The sequence below is a fragment of the Salmo salar genome, chromosome ssa04 (genome assembly GCF_905237065.1).
Source record: "Salmo salar chromosome ssa04, Ssal_v3.1, whole genome shotgun sequence".
Lineage (NCBI taxonomy): Eukaryota > Metazoa > Chordata > Actinopteri > Salmoniformes > Salmonidae > Salmo > Salmo salar.
In genome coordinates this window covers 53,682,947-53,705,106 of record NC_059445.1, presented here as the reverse complement: position 1 = coordinate 53,705,106, position 22,160 = coordinate 53,682,947, and the positions used below count along the sequence as shown (strand labels likewise).

The 22,160-nt window shown below is 40.0% G+C and overlaps 1 protein-coding gene across 1 annotated transcript; it reads left to right on the top strand.

Moving 5' to 3' along the window:
* Positions 1-2,655: 2,655 nt before the first annotated feature.
* On the top strand, positions 2,656-21,761 carry LOC106603557 (alkaline ceramidase 3). The gene is made up of 11 exons (XM_014197404.2): positions 2,656-2,886; positions 9,337-9,447; positions 14,329-14,381; positions 14,648-14,700; positions 15,076-15,157; positions 16,250-16,285; positions 17,479-17,537; positions 17,968-18,069; positions 18,450-18,554; positions 18,771-18,816; positions 19,437-21,761. Exons 1-11 carry the CDS (start codon positions 2,784-2,786, stop codon positions 19,488-19,490), a joined length of 804 nt encoding a protein of 267 aa, XP_014052879.1. The 5' UTR covers positions 2,656-2,783; the 3' UTR covers positions 19,491-21,761.
* The last annotated feature ends 399 nt before the right edge of the window (positions 21,762-22,160 follow it).

Genomic DNA, 22,160 nt, shown 5'->3' with positions numbered 1-22,160 from the left:
TCTAGAGCACAGGGCCACAAGAATGACACATGTCTAATGTGCTTTTTATTCACACTGCCCTTGCCTTTGAATGAGGACTCAACTCTTTTGCCAGTTCACTGGGCTTTTACAAAGTGCAGGACAAGCCATTCAATTAGAATGTGTTATCGGACAGCTAGATATACCCATGTTAAAATATGAGACATAATAATTGTAATCAGAAGATACTATTAACATTTACATTTGATTGGTAACAGAATACATAGCAAAATAATAACTTGAGAATAAATAATGCTGTAACTGAAAATTGTACACCCAAAGTAGACTACTGCCCCTTTAAGAGCTAGAATAGATTTTGTACCCTATGTTGTGAATCTCTCCAAATATGTTGTTTTCTTCTCACACTATTCAAACCCCACTATCAATAAACAGTTTATGACGCTCTCTTAGGCTATAGATCACATATGGCAAACAAATAATCTGAACTAAAAACTCCATACATTTTGGAATTTCTGTGTATCCTTGACAATCTCTAATCAATATCTAGAAACGGCATGCATTTTTTTCAGGGAACCTGCACATCATCAACTTCTCTCTTTTGTGGCACCAATGTGAGGGTTTACGGCAGGGGAAATGGTGTTGCGGTAGTCTAGTGTGGTACGGGAATAATGACAAGCGAACCTGGGGAGCTAAAAAAGGGACCCGACCGTGGAATTCAAGCGAACTGAATTCAGACCACCTCTGGCGATTGTCTCAGTTTGTTTTTTTTCCTCTTTTGAGGGGTCTAAGTTCCATTTGGAGTGTTCACACTACACAAAAAAGTAAGCAAACCGGACTGAGTTAAAATAATTAACTGAAAGGGACCACGTTTGAAAACAACCTAAGATACATTGACAGCCAGCATATTAGTAAAAATATTTGCTAGTGTTAATTGATGATATTAGACTGATATGTGTTCTTTTAACAAAAAAGATTTAGTGGCTCTAAATGTAATCCCTCCATGTGAGATTATGAGAGCTGCATATATGATGGATGAATGAACACAGACGCTTGTATGATTTACAACCATCAGGTTAAGCTCCTGCTTCACTCACAGATAAAGTTATTTACTCTGACCAAATACCATATCACAATTTCTATTGAAAACCTACTTTCCTTAGCATTTCATATCTCCTTTGACAACAGAAATATAAAAACGTTTAATGTTAATTATCTCTGTACATGTGAACATTTGATTGAACTTGACATTCAGTTAATTCTAAGAGAAAAAGTGCTGGTTTAAAAAGCGTAATAATGTATGTCTTCATAGACTCCTAAAAAACCAAACTCTTGTGAAATACTTGAAGAGGAATGTAATGAACTAATTAAATTAAAACATAATTCATTAAAACATTTTGCAATGTCCAGTCTCCTGGGTGTGAGGGTTTGGTTCTTGCTCATCCTCCACTACGTGGCTGTAGTGATGGACTGCCACCCGGGCTGTCTCTGTGAAGTGGAGAGCTTTGTCCTGCTGAAAAAGAAATGATGTGGTAGCCATGCTGGTTAAGTATGCCTTGAATTCTAAATAAATCACAGACAGTGTCACCAGCAAAGCAACCCCACACCATCACACCTCCTCCGCCATGCTTCACGGTGGGAACCACACGTGGAGATCATCCGTTCAAATACTCTGCATCTCACAAAGACGCGTCGGTTGGAACCAAAAATCTCAAATTTGGACTCATCAGACCAAAGGAAAGATTTCCACCAGTCTAATGTCCATTGCTTGTGTTTCTTGGCCCAAGCAAGTCTCTTCTTATTGGCATCCTTTAGTATTGGTTTATTTGCAGAAATTCGACTACCTCAAGCTGATTGAGAGAATGCCAAGAGTGTGCAATGTTCTCATCAAGGCAGGGTAGCCTAGTGGTTAGAGCATTGGACTAGTACCCAAAAGGTTGCAAGTTCAAATCCCTGAGCTGACAAGGTACAAATCTGTCATTCTGCCCCTGAACAGGCATGTAACCCACTGTTCCTAGGCTGTCATTGAAAACTGACTTGCCTAGTTAAATAAAGGAAAAAGCAAAGGGTGGAGAAGAGTCTCAAATATATTTTGATTTGTTTAACAATTTTTTGGTTACTACATCAAATCAAATACCGAATACAACAGGTGTAGACCTTACAGTGAAATGCTTACTTACAAGCCCTTAACCAACAATGCAGTTTTAAGAAAAATACCTCCTAAGTAAAAATAAAATTGATAAGTAAAAAATAAGAAATAAAAGTAACAAATAATTAAAGAGCAGCAGTAAAATAACAATAGCGAGGCTATATACAGGGGGTACCGGTACATACAGGGGGTACCGGTACATGATTCCATATGTGTTATTTCATAGTTTTGATGTCTTCACTATTATTCTACAATGTAGAAAATAGTAAAAATAAAGAAAAACACTGGAAAGAGTAGGTGTGTCCAAACTTTTGACTGGTACGGTATATATTTGACTATGGAGAACCAAAATGGCGGCGCAGTGGCTTCAAAACAGCACCCCCTGTCAGTCATCTAGGGTTAATACATATAATTGGTTGTAACTGAGGGGTTGGAGGGAGCCTTTCGGTCATAAATCGTTAGTACTAAAGATTCTGCACTCCTTATCACACACGCACACAAAAATCATTCCTTCCTCCCTCGCCCTGTAAGTGTATACTCGTCAGACGTCATGATACGTCATCAGAAGTGTCCATCTCATTTGAGGGCTGAGGGGATAGGGTGTGTCTTTTAATTGTTTGGACCGCAAACACACAGAACTCCCCGATCATTTTCCATCATGGCTCCATCCGCAGACAGGCTGGGATACTGGGGGCGGCCAACCTCAACGCTAGATTGGTGTGAGGATAATTATGTCGTCTCTTTCTACATCGCAGAATTCTGTAAGTACAGCTGACACCATGCGTATTGCAAAACTAGTAATAGAAAACAAAAATGAATGCAATAAATACGGCTGTGGATCCGTGCGGAAAGCCGTCTCAGAAATAGCGTAAACATTATGCCGGTGGTGCCATTCCCGTACGCTCGCGCCAGAAGGCTAGATCATGCATCTTATCTCTACATTTAAATACAGCTTTGACGTTTTATACCGGTAAGGTAGAAGTTACCATTAGTGTCGTTACCTCGACCGTGCTTCTTGCCTATGGCGATGCCAGACCCGCTAATGAGTCACAACTTCACTTGCACCTGCAGCAGCACCGCGCTCTTTCAAGTAGGCCTAACTGTTTATAAGTATGCTACTGTTAAAGGCTATCTATACGGCACATAAAAAGTCGCTAGTTTGGCGCTTTGCGCATGTGTACAGTGAAATGCGCCACAAGATAGCTTCAGCTTAATTCTGGGACAGTATACAGACTCTTTCGGCAGGTACCCTAGTGGTTAGAGCGTTGGGCCAGTAACCGAAAGGTTGCTGGATCGAATCCCAGAGCTGACAAAGTAAAAATCTGTCGTTCTGAGCAAGGCAGTTAACCCACTGTTCCGGGGCGCTGTGGATGTCGATAATGGCAGTCCCCCGCACCTCTCTGATTCAGAGGGTTGGGTTAAATGCGAAGACACATTTAATTTGAATGCATTCAGTTGCAAACCTCACCAGCTGCGCGCACATAGCCTACATGCTATTCAATAATTTCACCCTAATGATGTATATAAACCCTGGATATGCTTTGGCCAATCAGAGGCTTTGAAGCCACCGGTTGGCCATATTGGCATTCCCCAGAAGGAGTAGTCCTCCATACAGTCCCTTCAGAAAGTATTTACACTAGTTAGTGGTGCGCCTGAGGGTCAGCTTTATGTTCACCTGCACCCACCAGCAATTGCTAAAAACCCATCCACAACCTGACCACAACCCTCTAAAATTGAAAATGCTCTGTAGGCTACAAAGATGGTGGAACTATTTTTTTTACTTGGGGATGCAGTATTTATTGTTGTTGTCTGATTTAGATATGTTTCTGCATTCATTTCTGATATTTCTGATATTTTTGGTAGGCTAATTGTTAGTCAATAATGAGATACATGCAGCTTCTCTTCTGTGATGTATATGTTGACCTAGAAGACTAAATAAATCCTTGCTCAGCAGATTAATAGCTTAAATTAATAGAATGAATGAATGCTTCAATCTAGTTGACAGTTTTCCATGTCATCTTTCACAGAGCAAAGGTGTTACGGACCGTGGAGAAAATGCAATAGTCTAACAACAAAGGGAAATATTTCCTGTGCAAAATTTCCAAATTACGTCAGTTTGACTGGTTGTAAGCAAATAGAAAGCTGTGAAAACGACCCAACATCTTTCTGATAAGATTTCAGTTTGGCTTGGATGCATATGTAGTTGAAATACTATCAGCTTTGTTGCTGATAAAGATAGCACCTCTACAGATGGTATCTAACTGAGCATTCACATTCTCTCAAGATGCTGAAAGAAATAAATCATATTTCTCCACTCATGTTCCCAAGTAAACATTTTGCCTAGATTTGGTGTATAATTGTACTGCAAGAAATACTTAATTCTGCAGGAGTTAATATTAAGGCTAGCGAGTGGTTAAAGACTAGATTTCATTTTCCATTTAACCCATCTGAACAGTAGGCTACAGTTCCCTATCTTGTGACTGTCGAGTTTGTATAGCCATCACAATTATCACACATCCTCTTTTACCACTTCACCAAATCTTTCCCAAACATTACTTTTCTGGCCCTCTTTTATTTTCAACTCTTCAGCTTTTCTCTTATTGTATTAAACTCTGACATTTTCCCTTTTGCCTCTGTGGATTGACGTAAACTCTTTCTGCCCGTTCCCAAAAACATTTGGCGATAGGCGTGTGGACTATTTGGCCTGCATACAGTTTGACACTAAACCTTAGGCTTACGCACTAATGCCAGATAGCCTAAAATAATGAAAGCAAAACCTCAATGTAGCCTATAGATATAAATTGCACAAGAAATATACATTTATGGATTTTTTAAGGTACTGTTTTCTCTTTATTCAACCTGCCCGCCACACACCCGCCCTTCATCCAAACAATATTGAATGACCCTAAACCCGTCAGCCCCGCGGATATAACTGGGGGGACTGCGGGTTATGAGTCAACCCACGCATCACTAATTCACACCCCTAGACTTTTTCCGTATTTTATTGTTACAGTCGGAATTTAAAATTGATTCAATTAGGGGTTTTGTCACTGGCCTACACACAATAATCCACAATGTCAAAGTAGAATGATGTTTTTTGATTTTGTTCTACAAATGCAAAAAAAATGAGAAGCTGAAATATCTTGAGTCAATAAGTACTGTATTCAATCCCTTTGTTATGGCAGCTTAAATACGTTCAGGAGTAAAAATGTGCTAAACAAGCCACATAATAAGTTGTATGGACACAATAATAGTGTTTAACATAATTTTAGACTGACTACCTCATGTCTGTACCCCACACATACAAGTATCTGTAAGGTCCCACAGTTGAACAGTGAATTTCAAACAGATTCAACCACAAAGACCAGGGAGGTTTTCCAATGCTTCTCAAAGAAGGGCACCTATTGGTAGATGTGGGAAAATGAAAAAGCAGACATCGAATATCCCTTTGTGCATGGTGAAGGTTGGATGGTGTATCAATACACCCAGTCACTACAAAGATACTGGCGTCCTTCCTAACACAGTCGCCAGAGAGGAAGGAAACTGCTCAGGGATTTCCCCATGAGGCCAATGGTGACTTTAAAACAGTTGGTGTTTAATGGCTGTGATAGGAAAAACATGTGGATGGATAAACAACATTGTAGTTACTCCATAATTCTAACCTAATTGACAGAGTGAAAAGAAGGACAGAATACAAATATTCCAAAACAATCATCCTGTTTGCGAGAAAGAACTAAAGTAATACTGCCAAAGATGTGGCAAAGCAATTCACTATTAGTCCTGAATACAAGGTGCTATGTTTGGAGCAAATCCAATATAACACATTACTGAGTAACACTCTCCATATTTTCAAGCAGAGTGGTGGCTGCATCATGTTATTGGTATGCTTGTAATCGTTAAGGACTGGGGAGATTTTCAGGATAAAAAAGGAATGGAGCTAAGCACAGGCAAAATCCTAGAGGAAAACCTGATTCAGTCTGCTTTCCACCAGACACTGGGAGATTAATTCACCTTTCAGCACAACAATAACCTAAAACAAGGCTAGAGTTGCTTACCAAAAAGACAGTGACATTTCCTGAGTGGCCGTGTTACAGTTTTGACTTAAATCTACTTGAAAATATATGGCAAGACCTGAAAAATGTTTGTCTAATAATGATCAACAACCAATTTGACAAAGCTTGAAGAATTTTGAAAAGAACAATGGGTAAATGTTGCACAATCCAAGTATGGAAAGCAAGACTTAGAGACTTAACCAGAAAGACTTACAGCTGTAATCACTGCCAATTGTGATTCTAACATGTATTGCCTCAAGGGGGTTGAATACTTATTTAATGAAGAAATATTAGTGTTTTATAAAAATTAAAATCAAACTTTTGAATTTTTCTTCCACTTTGACATTAGAGTATTTTGTGTCGATCATTGACAAAAAAGACAATTAAATACATTTTAATCCTACTTTGTAACACAACAAAATGTGAAAAAAGTCAAGTGATGTGAATACTTTCTGAAGGCACTGTAGGAATGATTGAAATTCTACAGTATTTAAATAAAATGTTTCAAGGACAAAAGTACATATATTTAAGCATTTTTGTTGTTGTAGTGTGGACATTAGCATTAGTACTTAAAAATATATATACTTTAAGGAAAATGTTTTTGTATATTTAAAAAATGCATTTTATATAGCTTCTAAAATACTTTTTACATTGGTGGGGGAGTACCAAGATGGAGGCACTGTAGCTTCAAAACAGCGTCCCCTGCTTTTCATCTAGTGTTAATATAAATCATGGTTTCAACCACACCACACAACCACACTTGTATGTGTGAACGAGCATCTGCGTAGCCAAGCCCTAAAATAAACTCTGGGTGAAAATTCTACAAAAAACTTGCTAGAAAGTGGACCATATACATGTCAGGTAAAATATCAACTCAATATTCATCTCCCAGGACAAACTAGCAAGAAACAGCTAGCTAGCTAATGTCTATAAATGTTTCCTGTGCATTTCGACCTGCCCCCAAATTAATATAGTTGGTTCACAATTGGTTTTGATATTTTAATCTGCGTGTCATGATCGCGTCTGGTGTGGATGGACAAAATCAACATCCACGCGATGGCACACACGGACGCACATGCGGGGCTGGTTTAGTCAGCATGTTACACAGGCATCGCAACATTTTTCTATTCATGATAATTATCTTTAACACTAAGAGCTCCATTCCATTGCAAGATAAAAACCTGCAACTCAGCATTCGTAATTTTCTTTTGGGTACCCTGTTGAATGATATGAGTGATAAAGTGCAGCAGTAAAACTCCTATGCTAGTTCTATCCCACTCGAGTTATGAGGGGGTCCTTGGTGAATTTGCTTTGACAAAAGAGATCCCTGGCCCCAAAAAGTTTGAGAAACTCTGCCCTACAGGAGAATCCCACGCCCACTGTCCTGTTATGGCAAAACTCCATGATAATACAGTTGGCTTTATTATGTTTTTAATGATGCCAATTTTCGAAACTGGTATGTCAAAATGCATATGTTGCTACAGAAGGCACTTTATGATGCAACAGTGTATTAAGGTGGAACTATGCCAAGTGGGTCAGAATTAGCTATGTTTAACTACTGCTCTTTTAGTTTTCTCTCGCTGTCTCTGACTCACACATGACCCACATTACACTGAATGACCCAACACTCGTCTTCTCTCCTTGACCTTGGAAAGGTGAAAACACTAGATTGAAATGAAAAAAAAGCATTATTAAAAAGCATCTAACCTAGAACTAATACTCTGATAACAGAACACTTGCTCTTACGTAGCTCTTATAAATGTGTAGAACACTGTATTATTAAAGTGACCATGTCACTGATACTCCACACAACCAGTAGAGTTTGAAGCAATGGTTGGTTTGGCTCTTAAATTGGGTCCCAGGTTGTAGAATAAAAGGCCTGGAATGTGCAACATCCAATAAATCTAATGTGGAAGACAGACAAAGAGGCAACCACAATTTTCTTCCCCTCATTGTGTGGCATACATGTGCTATATCTCAGTTCTCAAAACCTCAGCAGAGCTGAACAGTAGTAGCGCTGCTTGCAGCATCGAGGGAGGTCAGAATACATTAAACAGGAGATTCTCCTCACTTTTGCTTAAAGTTAAACTAATGAAAACGTTATACAGGAAAGTTCTTGGCATTTTACTGACTACAGCACCTTGGGGAATGCCTAATGCTATTTGACCTGAAGTCAGTCAGCCTAATGTACAACACAACTTACTAATGTAGGGCACCAGCCTAATGTTAAACATAAATATTGTGCAACAGACATCCAATATTCCTTAGTCTTGTACATATATTTGTAAGAATATGATTTCAAGAATCCTTTACTTTTGTATCCAGCAGCTAAGCAAGCAACAAATTCAGTACAGCAGTGTAGCAATGTTAACTGAACAAAGAACTGAGTTAGCCCTCAGAGCTCTTGCCTCTTGCATATAAGCCCCAACTTGAAACAACATTCTAATCATTAGCATCATTGATCATTGATCATCAACCATCACTTGGTGTTGTGAAATCTTCAAATTAAGTATGTTACCTTTATTTAACCAGGCAAGTCAATTAAGAACCAATTCTTATTTACAATGATGGCAAAAGGCAAAATGCCTCCTGTGGGGACGGAGGCTGGGATAAAAAAAACTATGGAAGACAACACAGACAACACAGACAGAAGACACTGGCAACAGCACAAATACAACAGCAAACAAACAGTCGATGTGGTGTGTGTGAAGTAAAACAACATGCTTCTTACATAAGTAACTAGCGACATCTAGAAACAACTACATGTCTTAACAACCTGTTCATCTATTTGTCCTTTGACCTCGTCCAGGGACACCAGGTCCTGTAGTTTTAGGTTGGCTTGGAGGAATTCCAAGACCAGGGGGCTGAGAAATTAAAGGACCATGCTTTTATGCGTTTTCCTTTCGAGACAGAAGACAGCATAGATAAAATGGCCTTATAAATAAAAACTCATTTCACCAGTCTGAATCTTACTGATTTTATAAATTGGACCTGCTTACAGAATGTAAACACTATTCTTTCTCTAGTTTTCCATCTGCTAAGAGACACACTATTACAAATTCTATCAGACATCAAATGATTGTGGTTGCTGTTTGCTATCATACACTACATGTTGTCTCGTCTTCCTCTGACAGTTGCTCTGTTTATCTTGTTGTACAGGGAACACTGTCAGCAACCTGATTATGATCCTGCCTCCCATCTACGGTGCCATCCAGACGTATAAAGACGGCCTAGAGTTCCGCTACGTCTACTCTTTTCTGGGACTGGCAGGTAGGTGCTCCATACACATCAGGAATTATTAGTATGATTTACTAATATTTTATAATACAAATGAAGAGTTTATTTCCTAAATGCTATCTATATCCACCAATTTTTCCATTTGTGTTTTTTCATCAGAAATCGTTGCTTATGGGTACCTTCATGTGTGTGTAAAATATTACTGATCTCTGATTTTTATTTAATACATTTTAGATATGTATTTTTATTTTTACGCTATACATTATATCCATTGTTTAGCTGGAATGGAATGTTCGATCCTGTACGCTGAGTATACAAAACATTAAGAACACCTGCTCTTTCCATGATATAGACTGACCAGGTGAAAGCTATGATCCCTTATTAATGGCACTTATTAAATCCATGTCAATCAGTGTAGATGAAGGGGAGGAGACAGGTTGAAGAATGATTTTTAAACCTTGAGACAACTGAGACATGGATTGTGTATGTGTGCCATTCAGAGTGTGAATGGGTAAGACAAAAAAATGCAAGTGCCTTTGAATGGGATCTTTGAATGGGATATGGTAGTAGGTGCCAGATGCACCGGTTTGTATCAAGAACTGCAACGCTGCTGGGTTTGAAACGCTCAAAAGGTTCCCGTGGTCCACCACCCAATGAACATCCAGCCAACTTGACACAACTGGGGGAAGCGTTTGAGTCAACATGGGCCAGCATCCCTGTGGAATGCTTTCGACACCTTGTGGAGTCAATGCCCTGACGAATTTAGGCAGTTCTGAGGGCAAACATATACAGTACCAGTCAAAAGTTTGGAAACATACTCATTCCAGGGTTTTTCTATATTTTTACTATTTTCTACATTGCAGAATACTAGTGAAGACCTTAACTATGAAATAAAACATATGGAATCATGTAGTAACCAAAAAAGTGTTAAACATAAATATATTTGAGATTCTTCAAAGCCACCCTTTGCCTTGACAGCTTTGCACACTCTTGACATTTTCTCAACCAGCTTCATGAGGTAGTCACCTGGAATCCATTTCAATTAACAGGTGTGCGTTAAGTTAAATGGTGGAAAGTCTTTCCTTAATGCGTTTGAGCCAATCAGTTGTGTTGTGACAAGGTAGGGGGGTATACAGAAGATAGCCCTATTTGGTAAAATAGTCCATATTATGGCAAGAACAGCTCAAATAAGCAAAGAGAAATGACAGTCCATCATTACTTTAAGACATGAAGGTCAGTCAATACAGAACATTTCAAGAACTTCAAGTGCAGTCGCAAAAACCATCAAGCGCTATTATGAAACTGGCTCTCATGAGGACCGCCACAGGAAAGGAAGACCCAGAGTTAGCTCTGCTGCAGAGGTTAAGTTCCTTAGGGTTAACTGCACCTCGGATTGCAGCCCAAATAAATTCTTCAGAGTTTAACCTCTTACATCTAGACGTTCCGCTAGCGGAACACCTGCTCCAATATCCAATGATGGGCGTGGCGCGAAATACAAACTCCTCTAAAATCCGAAAACTTCAATTTTTCAAACATATGACTATTTTACAGCATTTTAAAGACAAGACTCTCGTTAATCTAACCACACTGTCCGATTTCAAAAAGGCTTTACAGCGAAAGCAAAACATTAGATTATGTCAGCAGAGTACCCAGCCAGAAATAATCAGACACCCATTTTTCAAGCTAGCATATAATGTCACATAAACCCAAACCACAGCTAAATGCAGCACTAACCTTTGATGATCTTCATCAGATGACAACCCTAGGACATTATGTTATACAATGCATGCATGTTTTGTTCAATCAAGTTCATATTTATATCAAAAACCAGCGTTTTTACATTAGCATGTGACGTTCAGAACTAGCATACCCCCCGCAAACATCCGGTGAATTTACTAAATTACTCACGATAAACGTTCACAAAAAACATAACAATTATTTTAAGAATTATAGATACAGAACTCCTCTATGCACTCGATATGTCCGATTTTAAAATAGCTTTTCGGTGAAAGCACATTTTGCAATATTCTCAGTAGATAGCCCAGCCATCACGGCTAGCCATTTAGACACCGACCAAGTTTAGCCCTGACCAAACTCCGATTTACTATTACAAAAGTTTGATTACCTTTGTTGTCTTCGTCAGAATGCACTCCCAGGACTTCTACTTCAATAACAAATGTTGGTTTGGTCCAAAATAATCCATCGTTATATCCAAATAGCGGCGTTTTGTTCGTGCGTTCAAGACACTATCCGAAGTGTAAATAAGGGTCACGAGCATGGCGCAATTCGTGACAAAAGATGTCTAAATATTCCATTACCGTACTTCGAAGTATGTCAACCGCTGTTTAAAATCAATTTTTATGCCATTTTTCTCGTAAAAAAGCGATAATATTCCGACCGGGAATCTGCGTTAACGGTAAACAGACGAAAGAAAACAGCATGGGGTCGACGCGGGCACGCGCCTGAGTCTCACAGTACTGTAACCAGCCACTACCCAAACGCGCTACTTTTTTTCAACCAGAGCCTGCAAAGCCACGATTCAGCTTTTTGCCGCCTTCTGAGAGCCCATGGGAGCCGTAGGAAGTGTCACGTAACAGCAGAGATCCTCTGTAATGGATAGAGATAATGAAGAAGGGCAAGAAATTGTCAGACAGGCCACTTCCTGCATGGAATCTTCTCAGGTTTTGGCCTGCCAAATGAGTTCTGTTAAACTCACAGACACCATTCAAACAGTTTTAGAAACTTTGGAGTGTTTTCTATCCAAAGCTAATAATTATATGCATATTCTAGTTTCTGGGCAGGAGTAATAATCAGATTAAATCGGGTATGTTTTTTATCCGGCTGTGAAAATACTGCCCCCTAGCCATAACAGGTTAAGTAACAGACACATCTCAACATCAACTGTTCAGAGGAGACTGCGTGAGAGAGATATCTCCCTCAACGTCAACAAAACGAAAAAGCTGATTGTGGACTACATGAGAGAGAGCAGAGAGAACACGCCTCCATCCACATCGATGGAGCTGCAGTGGAGTGGGTCAAAAGCTTCAAGTTCTTCCGCGTGCACATCACTGAGGACCTAAACTTGTCCCTCCACACCGACAGAGTGGTGAAGAAAGCACAACAGCAGGGCTCTACGCTGACCTTTTTTACAAGGAGCATGCATGTGCCTAAGTTGGAAAATGTAGGCGCACACAAAGAAATTGAGGATTTCAATGAAAAATATGAGGTAATAAAGCTAGAATCCTTAATTCTTCTTGGGGCACTGGTGCGCCTAAATAAAAATTCCAGTTCGCACAGAAAAATATTTAGGCCATTTGCGAGTAATAAGGTCGCCCTGTAGAGCCCTGAACAGAGCCTTTTCGACCTCAGGAGGCTGAAGAAATTCATCTTGGCCCCTAAGACCCTCACAAATGTCTACAGATTCACCTTCGAGATCATTCAGTTTGACTGTGTTACTGCCTGGTACGGCAACTGCATTGTCCGCAACCGCAAGGCTCTCCAGAGGGTGGTGCGGTCAGCCCAACGCATCACCGGGGGCACACTGCCTGTCCTCCAGGACCAGGACACCTACAGCACCCGGTGTCACAGGAAGGCCAAGAAGATCAAGGACCTCAGCCACCCGTGCCACGGCCTATTCACCCTGCTACCAGGCAGAGACAGTACAGGTGCATCAAAGCTGGGACCGAGAGACTGATAGAAGCTGTTTATCTCCAGGCCATCACACTGTTAAACAGTCATCACGAGTCGGCCTCCGCCTGGTAACCTGCCCTGAACCTTACACTGTCACTAGTTGGTTACCACCTGGTACTCTACCCTGCACCATAGACTTGCTGCCCTTTGTACCTAGAGTCATTGAACACGGGTCTACTTTAATTTTTTCATACTATTTTACCCACTGGGTATACCAAACATAAGGAACACCTTCCTAATATTGAGTTGCACCTCCCCCTTTTTCCCTCAGAACAACCTCAATTTGTCGGGGCATGGACTCTACAAGGTGTCCACAGGGATGCTGGCCAATGTTGACTCCACTGCTTCCCACAGTTGGCTGGATGTCCTTTGGGTGATGGACCATTCTTGATACCAACGGGAAACTGTTGAGCGTGAAAAACCCAGCAGCGTTGCAGTTCTTGACACAAACCTGTGCGCCCTGCACCTACCACCATACCCAATTAAAAGGCACATAAATGTTTTGTCTTGCCCATTCACCCTCTGAATGGCACACATACACAATCCATGTCTCAATTGTCTCAAGGCTTAAAAATCCTTTAACCTGTCTTCTCCCCTTCATCTTTACTGATTTGAAATGGATTTAACAAGTGACATAGACAAGGGATGATAGCTTTCACCTGGATTCACCTGGTCAGCCTATGTCATGGAAAGAGCGGGTGTTCTTAATTTTTTGTATACTAAGTGTACAGTATGTATATACTGTATTCTAGTCATGGCTCATCTTATAACTACTGTTGTACACACATTTTCTATTCATATACTGTCTATACATTCCATTTATTTTATATATTGCTCGCTCTGATATTTCTTAATATTATTTTTCTTAATTTGATTGTGTGTATTGTTATTGTATTGCTAGATATTAATGTACTGTTGGTGCTAGAAACATAAGCATTTCGCGGCACCTGCGATTAAAATCTGCAAATCTGTGTAAGCGACCAATACATTTTTATTTGATTTACTTGTACATTAAGCTGCCTCATGCTCCAGAAACAGGAGATGGGAGCAGGAGCCTATGAGCCGTTCCGGCTCGTACAAGCCAAGGCTACTTACAGAACTTACTCCTACTTCATAGTATTTTAAAAGAACATCATCAAGATGCCTTCCTGTTTATTTGAGTGAATGGTTTGAATGTCTGTGCTTCCTGCTGTTTGTTTGATGTGATCTCTTCTTCTGTTCCAGCTGTTGGCATTGGTTCCTGGTGCTTCCATATGACGCTGCAATATGAGATGCAGGTGAGCTGACTTTTAGTATCTAAAAATAAATTGTGATTCGTCAGCACACTGTATGCATCCACCATTGAAGAGTTGTGTTCTCATAATCACATGGACCTTTTCAGCTGTTAAGGACATAAAAAATGATACCTCATCATTTCCTGAAAAATGCACATGCAGTTCGGTCAGACACTAGCGTAAACAGAAAACAATAGTCCTGTCTTGGCTCGTGCCGACCATCCCATTATACATCACTCTCTGTCTCTGCTGTCTGACCCCCCCCACAGTTGCTGGATGAGCTGCCAATGATCTACAGCACCTGTGTCTTTGTCTACTGTCTGTAAGTACCCGACATAATGGATTTACTTTCTTCAGCTTTCACAGTGCCAATGCCATTGAGCAGCCCAGGTCAAAAGCTCACTGAAAGTAATTTGAGGGCAATATAAAATGTAATGTGATCAATGAAAAGTGAATCCAACCCTCAAATTGATCCACCCTAAGAAAGCACATATTGTGTCTCTCGTGGTTGTAGATGCCATGTAACTAAGCTGATGTCTATGGATTCAGCGGCACTTAGATTTCCTCCATTTTAACTGGGGCATCTTTCTTCATCTTGCTCTCCATCCTTCTCAAAAGCCTTACTGTATACAGTATGTCTATAATTACAAATGTGTTTCATGAGAGGAATGATAATTGAATTCATGTTTTGTTACAGATATGAATGCTTCAAGCAAGAAAACACTCTGAGTTTATTTCCTATCACATTGTTATTGTTCTTCAGTGTCTCAGTCAGTGTGGTGAGTGTCTCATAAATCCCACAGTCAGGTCAAAAATGATTGGTGCCCTTGATAAAAATTATATTATTGTAATATATTTGCTCAGACAGATAAATATACATACATACATACATACATACATACATACATACATACATACATACATACATACATACATACATACACACACACACACACACACACACACACACACACACACACACACACACCACTACAGATGTAGGATCTTAATTTGATCACTATTTTATTGCTGCGAATTTTCGTGCACAGCAGGAAATGCAAACGTGTTTTGGATTCAAGGTTTAAAAAGGCTTCTAAAGTTTGTAATTTCCACTTTAAAATGGCAGACTTGATATGCCCTAATGAAAAATGTATCAACCCCAACAACATTTTTTCATTAGTTATAATCCACATAATAATTCACATTTCCTGTTGATGCAGGATTATTTTCCTGCTGTAGCAAACTGGTTTATATTTAAAATCCTACATCTATACCACTATTAGGGCAACGATTAAGTTTAAAACTTTCCTGGTATTGGACGCAAGTGTCTCTTGTCCCCACGTACAGTAAGGAAGATGGTTTGGGAGGCAAAGGGCCAAAGTTGGAGAATTACAGAATTTTTTTCATGCATCTTCCGGTGACCAAGTTTACGCCACCTCCATGCTCTCTGGAAGGGTTGCCAGAAAAAATACTTTATTGAGAGCGAACAACAAATGTAAACACCTGGAGTTTGCTAAAATGCATTGGCACTTGGATTGGAACTGGTGTTGTGGTCAAATAACATGAAAATAGAGCTCTTTGGCCACGCACACCAGTGGTGGGTTTGGCATCGAAAGAAAGATCCATATGCAGATTATTTTAGAATTTTATTTTTTGCTTGTTGAACAAAATCTTTCTCTGAGCAACTGTATTAGTATAATAGAATATAGCTCAGTATTTGTATTATTTCTATTATAAAGTATTTTTTCCCTCTTCTTTACTAAGGGTGCCAATAATTTTGGACCTGACTAACTGTCCATTTTCATTCCATTACTGTATGTCAATAATTAATGTCACTATCTGCATTCTTTTTTTTTCTATTTTGTTCCCAGGTGTATTTACAATGGAAAGAGCCAGTATTTCACCAGGTGAGAGAGTACATTTGCACTCTTCAGTGAGCATGCTCTTTGTTTGGTATTAGATTTCACTGTTTCATTAGTAAATATTGCCCCTGGCTAAAAGTGGAAACAGCCAGACATGAGGTCCTGTTAGATTGCTATTGTGGCATGTCACTTCAGATGTCTCTGTGCAATTGTATTCAGCAATACAATATATTTCAGCGTTGTCACTTGTCGTACAACATGTCATACACCACCTTTTTGACTATCGCTTAGTCTAATCTTACATGCCCAGGTTACACTTATATAAACTCCTCTCTAGCATACCACCACAATAGCCAGTGTTGCTGTGGATATTGAGAGTCTAGAGAAGTGTCTGTGTTGCTCGACAACAACAGAAACAAAGTGACAAAGCAGCCTTTGTTTACACTTCAGAGCCCTCTCTGCTTAGCCTACTAAACCCCACTGCTCCATGGTGGCTGTCAACATCGTCGTAGGAACTGGACCAAGGTGCAGCGTACGTAGCGTTCCACATCTTTATTATAAAGTGAAACTTCAGCAAATACAAAAAACAATAAAGGAACAAACGAAACAAGATCCCACAAAACACAGTGGGGAAATGGCTGCCTAAATATGATCCCCAATCAGAGACAATGATAAACAGCTGCCTCTGATTGGGAACCATACCAGGCCAACAAAGAAGTACACACACTAGATTACCCACCCTAGTCACACCCCGACCTAACCAAAATAGAGAATAAAAAGGCTCTCTATGGTCAGGGCATGACAGTGGCACACGTTTAGTCATAAACATGCCCTCAACAGTCTGTTTTGGAGAACGTTATATTGTCAGCATATTGTTTCAACTAATTAGTGTTTCACACCAAGCTGATATATGTAGTTTGATTTGCTACTCATTTAGATACAATACACCAACTGTGACCATTCATTTATACGTCTCATCAACCATCACAAAAGAGCAGTGTTTATTTGAGCATGGATTTAGCACAACCTCATGTTTGAACCTTGTACATGCTGTACTGTAGTGTTTTCCTTTTTTAGGGGTTGAGCAGTCTGGTTGAAAACGTGTGCATTATACACCTCATACTTCATTTCACCTTTGTTCTGGTGAAAACACCAGAATTAGGGCTACTGTAAAATATGACACAGATCTGAATTTGGTTGCTTTTCAACACTAAAGATTCTTCTTTTTGTGTCCTTAGGTCATGTATGGTGCACTTGTAGCCTGCTTGGTGATGCGTTCTATCTTCATAGTTACATGGTATGTGGTAGCATCGTGGCTCAGTAGTTTGGGAAACTAACTGATAACTAAGAGGTCAGCAGTACATTTGTTATCCTTACAAAGTTTGAATTGTATAATAGCCACTCACCATTGGATACTGCTATTATGCAGATATTTGTGGTTCTGGATGACAACGTTTTCAGAAACCACAATACGAAGTAGGGCAGAGGAGGCTGGTGGGAGGAGCTGTAGGAGGACAAGCTCATTGTAATGGCTGGAAAAGAATGGATAGAACGGAGTCAAACGTGGTTTCCATATGTTTGATGCATTTGATACCATTCCATTGATTCCATTCCACCCATCACAATGAACCTGTCCTCCCATAGCTCATCCCACCAGCCTCCTCTGAAGTAGGGCTATGTTATAACATTGTTTATACATCTCATCTGACTTTGTCTTTTACCTGCAGGGTGTACCCCTGGCTCAAACCTATGTGTTACATCTCCCTGAGTGTCTTCCTGCTGGGGTTCCTGTTGTGGAACATTGATAATCTGGCATGTGACTCACTCAGGTAAATATACAAACAATTTGCACACGCTGACATCAGAATATGGACATCCATTTCCCTAGATGTAGGATCTTAATTTGATCATCCTGTTGAAGGAGAACTTTCCTGTAATGCAAAAATGTTTTTAACTTGGCCTGTATTTGAGGTTTAAAAAGACTTCTGAAGTTTGTAATTTCCACTTTAAAATTTCAGACTTGAATTTCCTTTAACATTTTTTTTATCAATCTCTACAAAAATGTCAGATTATTTATAATCCACATAATAATGACTATTTCCTGTTGCTGCAGGATTATTTACCTGTTGTAGCAAACTGTCTAAAATTAAGATTCTACATTTGTAGACAGAATGAAATGTAAAACTCTCCACTCCACACTCTCCTTTAGATCCACCAGACAGAGACTGCCCCCTGTTGTTGGGGCGGTGACACAGTTCCATGCCTGGTGGCACATCCTCACAGGCCTGGGCTCCTACCTACACATACTCTTCAGGTAAACTATCCACTGAACCGTCTATATTCTATAAGTCTTATAAAGCTTTTACTGTGTTTGTTTGCTCATTGCATTTGTTCCCACTAAAATTGATTTATTCTGCTTGAAGAACATAATTAGATTAAGAACAGACTGGTATCTTGAGTAGGGATATGGTCAGATGATTTCTACAAGAATGTGTTACTGAAAAATGTAATATGTTCTGTTGTCATGTAGCCTGCAGATACGGTCAATCTACCTCAAACACAGAGCAAAAGTAAAGGTCAGTGTGCTCTCATCCTCCCAGTTCTTTAACACATCCCAGTTCTATGCTTGTGTATACAGATGTAGGCTCTACAAGTTTTACTTGCAACAGGGTGATCAAATTAAGACCCCACACCTAGAGAGCGTGAGGTTTTGAGCAGAAGATGACTCTGCTATCTCCCCTCTTCAGTGCGTTGTTGTTAAGTTGTCCTGTACAGTCCAACAATATTTATACTGAACATTCCTCTTGAAGAAGTAGATTATTTATGTTGGGAATAGAAAAGATAGTTGAGTATGTGGAGTGTGACATTCAGAATCAGGCATAACTCAAGTTCTATGGTATGGACTGAGGGTTACGATAAGGACATTGTTTGGGATGCAATTTCTATACAATAGCTACCTTCATATACATAACGGCTGCATCCGGGGGTGTATGTATGCCTGCCCACTGTTGGGCAGTAGGTTTGGGAGAGCCCTCCTCCATCCTTCTCTAATACTCATCATACCTGAAGATCATTCAGAATCAGAACTGCCTTCAGGTTATGATACACAAAAGGTTTTTCAAATTAAGATCCTACATCTGTATGGCACCACAATATCAACAATAACCTAACACTTGTCCACAATGTGTTGAATCAGTTTATATGTGGAGTGTGGCCCATGTTGCACATGGAGGCTCAGAAGACAAGCTGAGTGGCTGGGGACCATGAAGGAGGGTGACTACCATACAACAGGCATCAGCAAAGGGACCTGACCTGCCAGTCTGCCAACTCCCCTTCTGCTGTCTATGGGACACATACTGTACACCCGACTACCAGAGGTCTGGCAGGTCACCCCCCCCAACCTACCACTCCAGGGACCCTTTTGTTTCGCACTGTGTGGATTTGCCAAGTACAGCATAGCATTGAGAGTTGATATGGAATGATTTTTCTCTTTCATTGATCACAATCGGATTTTCATGGTGATGTTGTAGTGTTTTTGTTTAAGTTCTCAAACATTTTGAATGCATTAATGTACATGTAGTATGTCGATGCAGATATATGTAACTGCCCTGCCCGAACATGGATATTTTCTGGAATATGATTAGGAAAAAAGGCAATAGTCATAAAAACACATGTACATTATATTAGTGTATGTATTACAACAATCAATATAATACTTTAGCATATTCACAAACCATAATAACGTCAGATGGTCAGCTTGAGCTGGCTATATTTTTAATTGGTTATGTTTAGACCCAGGAACTGTTTATACTACCCTATTTTTTTTAATATAAATTAGCAGACGCTCTTATCCAGAGAGACTTAAGCCTTCCGCATGCTTTGGTTCGGCTGATGCTTAGCAGAACAAGTGTTCATATACTCCCTTAAAAGACCTTCGCTTGGCCTCCCGAGTGGCTGTGCCCCTAGAGATCCTGTTTCGAGTCCATGCTCTGTCGCTGCTGGCCGCGACCGGGAGACCCATGGGGCGGTGCACAATTGGCCCAGCGTTGTCCCTGTTAGGGGAGGGTTTGGCCGGCCGGGATGTCCTTGTCCCATCACGCTCTAGCGACTTCTGTGGTTGTCCGGGAACATGCACGCTGACACGGTTGCCAGGTGCACAGTGTTTTCTCTGACACATTGGTGCGGCTGGCTTCCGGGTTAAGCAGGCATTGTGTCAAGAAGCAGAGCGCCTTGGCTGGGTCGTGTTTCGGAGGACACACGGCATTCGACCTTCACCTCTCCCGAGTCTGTATGGGAATTGCAGTGATGGGACAAGACTGTAACTATCAATTGGGGAGAAAAAGGGGTAAAAAAAATAAAGATCTTAAAAAAATATATTGAAACGCCATAGCCAGTATACACTTTCTCAAAATAGTCCAAAATTAATGATAACTCAAGAAATGTTTCATTAATTTTGAAATTTTTTTCTGAGGAGATCTTAGTTGCTCAGCTTTACATCTAAGATGTTTGGTGCAGTATTTCTCAAGTTAAATAATTAGCATGAAAACAATTCATCTCTAGTTGAATGACATGAAGCATTAACAATGACAGCCTTGAAGAATCCCTACTGTTGACCAATCACCGACGAAGGAGCGTAAAGTTTGGTTACCAACTTTGGCTACCGAAAAATGTTTGTGTGCACGAACAGCCCCAAAAAAACCTTGCTAAAGACCAAAACAAAGAAAAAAGTCATAAAACTGTTTCGGATGGGAAGCATGCAGGCACCTTTACAGTTAGTGCATTCATCTTGAGATGCCTATTAGTGCATTCATCTTGAGATACCTAGGTCAGACAACTACATATCACAGTCATAGTAAGTACATTTTTCCTCAAAGAAGTTATCAGCAAAAGTCAGTGCTAGTAGGAAAACACAAGTGCATAAGCATGAAATTGGCAGGGACTCTGCTGTCCTGACGTTAGGGGGAAGCCCAGTTTTGACTGGGCTGAGTGGGAGCTGACGCCCCATAGGGGTGGGAGGCCCAAGACACCAGCGTTGGCAGAGGTTCCCTTCTCTAAGGGAATCTGGTCTAGATGATCCAGTGTGCTGGTTACAGACAGGACTGAAACAGAGACAGCAGGGAAAGGTATAATAAATAAATTATATTGACTACAGTATATATGTCCTCTGCAACGTCTTGGTAACACAGGAACACTCTGACTTCAACTACATTTATTTTATGTATGCCAAGACTGCAACTGCATTATACTTGCAAAATGTGAAGTTGTTTTGATATTTTTACATGTCCATGTGTTTTTTTAATGATTTACTTGATTAATATTAACAAATCGAAGGGAGATTATACAATTTACCTTAGGATTGTTCCATTTAAAAAAAACAGTCACATTATCATAGTGGGAATTTCAAGGATATAGGGTAATTATTTTCATGTGTATGTCTTTTTATTTGCCAACGCAAAAGATCATGAAAGTTTACCTGAAAATAAAGATATCTGCACAAGCTTTGGTGTTGCTGCCAAAAGGAGGAATGAGAAAATAGTGTTTTGACTGACCGCTGAACTATTCTGACCACTGTTCTACGGACTAGATCATCTGGACATGTGTTTTCAGATGGATTCGCCAATTAATATCCATTATTTAACTCTATCTAGCAATGAATACAGATATCTGCATGTCTGCAATTAAATGATTATCATTGTCCTGTATTACCACACACACATATTTGCTTCAAGGATGAGACCTCTGAACCTGTTTGTATCTACTTTACCAGTCTGTTCATGCATTGCAGTTCTAGTGATGGATTCCAACACGGTCTCATTCCTTATGGCCACTAGATGGCATGGATATCCATATTTCAGTTTTAGGTTATATGTACATTTACCAAAGGATCCTGTTCTGTGAAACCCTCCCCTCAGGTCACAAA